Genomic DNA, 6,000 nt, shown 5'->3' on the forward strand with positions numbered 1-6,000 from the left:
GATGAGATTATAATAGTGCTAAGGGTGTAGCCTTTGGGGGTGCAGAGGTAGTAGTTGCACCTAAAGGCCCCCCCTGCCACACGAGAAGTATTATAAATGGCACTTGTAGGTGTTGGGCTTTGTTACAGATTTTTTATTGGGACTCAAAAGCCTCAGGTCACGCCTTGCCTTTGATTTGCTTTTATAGAACTCACTTGGTAGACCGCACATAGTATAGTGTTCAGTTGTGGGGGCCTACCCCTGGATCTTCACTGTATAGTGTAGCTCAGGGGGTGTATTCTTTTTGCTGCAGCTCTTTTCCTGTAACTGTCACAGCTGCTAACAGTAGATATAGCTTTTTGTATTTTAAGGATGACACTGAGCATGTCTGACCACATCAGTGAGGTGGACAGAGAAATAATAAAAAGCGCAAAAACAGCAGGTGGCACTATACAGATAGCTTTTACTGACTATATCTGTGGCTATATAAAATTTTTAGTTACATGCAGTTACAAGGGTATTCAGCTCCAGGTGCTGATTTGAAAAATGTAGACAACTGTACGCTAATGTGTGCAATTAATTCCCTAATGTCTTTATAGCAAACTCATGGCTGCTGTAAGTGAGTACAGGCTAAACGGACAGTAAAACAAATCGCCTCACCGCTGGTTGATAAGCTACAGTTATTAAGAACACAATAGAAGAATACAAATCTGAAGATTTTTGGGGAGATTTATTATCTCCCTTGTACCAGCAAAGTGGCAATAAAACTGTGTGTTTGTGACTTTTCAAAAAGTGCCTCTTTTTACATCCTGTCGCCACTTCTTCAAAAGGAAGCGTGACTGTGATGGAAAAAGGGGCGTGACCACAGCCGCGACAAATTTATCTTCATGTACACCGGTTTTCTGGTTCAAATAAAGCCAGACTTTCTACGGCAGCTCTAAGATATTGTAGATTTCTGTTTAAGCGCACAGGCTGCCAGAGGATGAGCCTACTAGATAACGAGGCCCGCGCCTCATTATAAATTCGGTGCATCCGCTGGCAGAGCAGGTGATCTGAAGAGCAGCGAAGAAGGCACCTGTCTTGATGTGTGCATCGTATTAGGCAGCTTCTTTATTACTTTGTACCTTTTTCTTTTCTCCCCGCTTAGACCGTGCAACACAAGCTGGCAGAAATGAAAACCCAGATCTGTGTGGGTCGCACCTTCGTGGACAACTGCCTCCAGCTTCATGCACAAAGATGTTTGGACTCTTCAACTGCTTCCATGGCAAAATATTGGTATGCATGAGAAAGACGCTCTCCGCAGCTACTCGCACTGATACGCACGCTCTTGCTTTATTACATGTTAGTTTTGCATGTTCTTTTTTTAATGTTAAATGCATACCCGGGATACTTACCATGTGCACCTGATTTTTTTTTTTTATATATATTTTTTTTAAATTGTGGAATCTGGTTTCTCAGCATTTCCAAGGTCTACCCCGCTCTTCTAATACCGGGTTGATCATGCTGACTGCAGTCCTGGTCTCCATGGAGCTGTCCTTTCAGCTCTTTCACAAGTCTGGCATTTGGCATTTGTTTTCACTTGATCTTTTCACGTCATTGTCTGGTTAACGGGAAGCGGGCATTAAATTGCCCTTTTTACAAGCACATAAAGTGCACGGCCATTTACCACTAGAGGTATGTCTGCTGACAAATTGGTCTGCAAACTCTTTCATGGCTCTTTTTACTACTAGGCTCATGGTAGTCACCACATCTACCTATACTTTTCTGACGTAAGAATTTAGATGTTTTTCTTTCTGTTTTGCTAACAATAGGCTTTTTGTTTCTTGGCCTAAATGGTTTGTTTAACCAGTTCAGCACTGACTGACCAGGCACATTTTCCATTTTTAAGTCCTTTGAAACCCACAACTTTTTTTTCTGTTCAGTTTTACTTATTTCAGTGATATATTGGGTTTTATTTTTGTCATTTTTATTTTAGTAGTTTTTTTTGTTTTTGTTTTAATAATAATTTATATAACCAGGAAAATGTAAAAAAAAAAAGGGAAAAAACTAAGTATAGTCTGTTTTTTGGGTTAGTTGCACAACATGTAATTGGGATATTTTTTCCTTAAGGGGTTTTCTAGGATCTGTATATTGATGGCCGATGCTCAGGATACGTCATCAATATCTGATCGGTGGCGGTCCGACTCTGGGACCCCTGGTGATCAGCTGTAAGAAGAGGCCATGGCACTCTGCGAGCCCATGGGCCTCTTCCTAGGCCCTGTGACGTCACGTTCATCAGTCAAGTGAGCACACTCTCTGTCAAATGGACAGTGCTGTGTTTGCTAAGCCGTGAGGAGGCTTAGGATGGGTCATCAATATTTAAACCTTTCCATAAGTGCTCATTCACACGACCATGTGAAGCCCGTGCTGTGGACCACCAATTGCGGTCCGCAATGCACAGGCACCATCCGTGGGGCAGGCGCATGGGGATCGCAGACCCATTCACTTCTGTTCCGCAAAAAGATACAGCAAGTACTGTCTTTTTGCGGTGCGGAAGCACGAAACAGAACCCCAGAAAGCACTCCACAGTGCTTCAGTAGTGTTCCGTTCTGTTGTTCCATTCCGTTCCACATCTCCGGATTTGTGGACCCATTAAAATGAATGGGTCCACATCCGTGATGTGGAATGGCCACGAAACGTTGCCCGTGTAATGCGGATCTGCAAATGCGGTCCGCAATACGGCAACGGGCATCACACGTTCGTGTGAACGAGCCCTAACAGTTATTTTTATTTATGGGATGCATTGGTTATGGTCTCCGGAGGTCGGGCTAGAAGCTGTGGGGTGGTGTTATTTTTTTACTTTTTGCTTTATTTTATTTTTTGTGACCTCTCTATATGGTCATAGAAAACATTCGGGGGACATTTAACATTTTAGTTTTTTGCTGAGTTCTCCTGTAACTGAGGTTGGCATAGTAACCCCAGCTACAGGGGAACACAACCCTCAGCTGGTCTCGCATCTCGTGCAGACTCCTGATCGCTAGGACCGGAGCAGGAATCTGCATTGCTGCTTCCTGATCTCTATACACAGTGCTTGTTGAGTGCTGTGTATGCAGCGATGGGGAAGGCAGGGACAGTGAATAACCGTCCTTGCCTTCTGTATGGGGAGCAGTGCTGTCCCGGACAGTGGGCTCCCTGCTCCCGCATGATTAGCACGCAGCTGCAATCTTTACAAGGATGTTTAGAAACGCCCATGCAGAGATATATGCAAACCTCTTAGATGTATATAGTCAACGGTTGGTCGGCAAGTGGTTCATAGATTGTTTAGTCTGAAGCCCTGTACATAATATTGTGCAGTTTCAATGAAGATATTCATAGGGTAACTTCCCCTTGGCTAGACAAGTGCTGGTGTACATATGCAGTTTAAAGGGAGTCTATCACATCCAAAATCAGTTACAAAGTAAGAATACCGCCATGTAGGGTAGGTACCTCAAAACTTAATCATATCTTTATTATATTCAGTGCTCACTTCCAGTGCCCTGCTTGGCGGGATGTGGGACCTTGGTAGTCAAATGTTGGCCTTAATGCTCATCTGCCTTGGACTAAAGAAATTATTGAATTGGGTTCAATGTTATTTTGCAGGGCATCTGACCTCCAGAATACCGTGGCTAATCAAGGTGTTCAACTTCACGGAGGATGGGGCTACATGTGGGAATACCCCATTGCAAAGTAAGTACGGTAGCATCTTAAAGGCTATGTACATCTTTTGGGCCATTTTTTTTATTATTGCATTTTACTCGTTTTGGGATAAAAAATCAGTCTGTTTGCAAGATGTTACAGTCTGTTTTCTTTGAATACCGTCAGCGGGGGGCTCGTATTGCTCTTATGTCCATTCACCTGACCTCATAAACACTTAAGGCATATTCTTATCAGTTTGATAGGAATTGAGCTATAATGAGTCCCCAGCAGGGGTCTGCAAATGATGTTTCCATCCTTACATAAGCAAGAAAAAGGAGCTGCAGTGAGCCTCCGAGGAGCCAGTGCACCGGATGGGAGTGGTAGAGTCTCTGAGATGTTGTGTCATGGTAAACTCTCTCGGGCTGTCAATCGAAGAATCGGGCCAGACGTAAACATATAACAGTCTGTTTACTCTGTGTAAAATAGAACTCCTGGCACATCCAGCAGCAATAAATGCTAAGTGCAATTTCTCTGGCACCAGATGAGGAGGTACTGTATGGTGGCTGGTTGGAAGGCAATAGGTTGGCACAAGTAAGCACTTGTCCACTAGAGTACAGGCTTGGTGTAAGTCTGGCCTAGCAATGGTTTACGTAGGTGGTGGTGTCTGAGCTGTTGTCCCTCAACTTGCAGCAGTGAATGTAAAGCTGTGTTTCACTGATCACTCTGCTGTCTTGTCTCTCAAGTGTCTTGAGGCAGGATTAAGTTATCCTCACAGGAAAAGAATACCTGGTTCCTGAGTTTCCCTCAAAGGGGAATAAGATACGACTCCTGGGAGCTGAAACATGTCCTACCTCCCATTATCAGAATAGAAACCACCCCCCGGCAGGACCAGCCCACGCCTACCAAGAGGGGAGGAACAGGGTAGTTAGCCCTGTTCCTTCCCAACCACTGCCATCCACATCCTTTCTGGAACAAACAGCCATAAACATACAAAATATATTATTATTATTAATATTATTTTTATTTTTATTAAAGCGCCATTCATTCCATAGCGCTGTACATATGATAAGCGGTGCACATACATAATACAGACAATTGCACTAATCATAAACAAGATGAGTTACAAACTGGTACAGAAGTAGAGGGGGCCCTGCCCGTGAGGGCTTACAATCTACATGAAATACATAAGAATATATAATAATACAAACTATAGACGGTGTTAGTACCTCCAGGTCTGGGGTACTACAGCAGGCACGTCCTAGAGAATAGCACTTTTGTGATACAGCTTTCTCCATCCTTCAAGTACATACAGTAATTTTTCTCTTTCTCCCTTTTCTATACAGGGCCTATGTAGACTCTCGTGTTCAGCCCATCTATGGTGGTACAAATGAGATTATGAAGGAACTCATTGCAAGAGATATTGTCAAAGACTAGTGATGGTCTTCTGATGATGACCCCAAGTGCCTGTAATTTACAATTTTACCTCCTAAGGATTAATATTTGATACTGACTATTTGACACTTTAAAAGTGTGACCTGTGCATAAGCTCAAGTTAACCATGAAGCATCGTCTGGCTGGTTTGTTGTCAATTTTGTCTTTTGAAAGTCAAATAAAAGTTTTAATAAGAGGCCCCCTAAGGAGCACACATGTGACCCCCCCTGTCTCCATGCAGTCTGCTTCTCAGCTCTATTGCTAATTTGAATTTGCTTTTCAATTACTGTATATTTGTATAGTGTATATACTAGGCTTGTATGAAGGTGGTTTGATTACAGATAGACCTAAGAAATTGGGGGGTGGGAAACTTTCTGGGAAGATGCCTATTCTTGGTTACATGATCGCTAGAGATGAGCGAATTTCATATTTTGAAATTCGTTCACACTTCGTTTGTTGGTTAAAGATAAATTGCGTTATGGATTCCGTTACCACGGACCATAACTCAATTCTATGACCGAATGCATAACTGAATGCCTTCAGAGGCATTCCGTTATTTATTCCGTCATAATAGAAGTCTATGGGCTGCAAAACTGATCCGTCCCGTTTCCGTTATGCAGCTGCATGTGGATCGTGGACCCATTCATTTGAATTGGGTCCGCGATCCACATCCGACAGTCCACGGAGGCACGGCCAGAAACACCATGGAAGCACTCCGTAGTGCTTCCGTGGGGTTCCGATCCATGCTTCAGCACCGCATCTCTGGGTTTGCAGACCCATTCAAGTGAATGGGTCCACATGCGTAATGTGGGGTGCACACGGCCGGTGCCCGTGTATTGCAGACCTGCTGTATGCGGGCCAACGGCCGTGTGCATGAGCCCTTAGTGTGTGAAGAACCACAAAACAACTTTTCTGATATCGGCTTCCTGACCCCCT

At 43.6% G+C, this 6,000-nt stretch overlaps 1 protein-coding gene across 1 annotated transcript in view; it reads left to right on the forward strand.

Moving 5' to 3' along the window:
* ACADL (acyl-CoA dehydrogenase long chain) overlaps window positions 1–5,285 on the forward strand; it is a 36,868-nt gene extending 31,583 nt beyond the window's left edge. Inside the window, exons 9-11 of the mRNA XM_044303581.1 lie at window positions 1,127–1,254; window positions 3,598–3,684; window positions 4,977–5,285. Of these exons, the coding sequence (XP_044159516.1) occupies window positions 1,127–1,254; window positions 3,598–3,684; window positions 4,977–5,067 (306 nt within the window). The 3' untranslated portion in view covers window positions 5,068–5,285. The remainder of the gene's footprint in view (window positions 1–1,126; window positions 1,255–3,597; window positions 3,685–4,976) is intronic.
* The last annotated feature ends 715 nt before the right edge of the window (window positions 5,286–6,000 follow it).

The sequence above is a fragment of the Bufo gargarizans genome, chromosome 8, assembly GCF_014858855.1.
Source record: "Bufo gargarizans isolate SCDJY-AF-19 chromosome 8, ASM1485885v1, whole genome shotgun sequence".
NCBI lineage: Eukaryota > Metazoa > Chordata > Amphibia > Anura > Bufonidae > Bufo > Bufo gargarizans.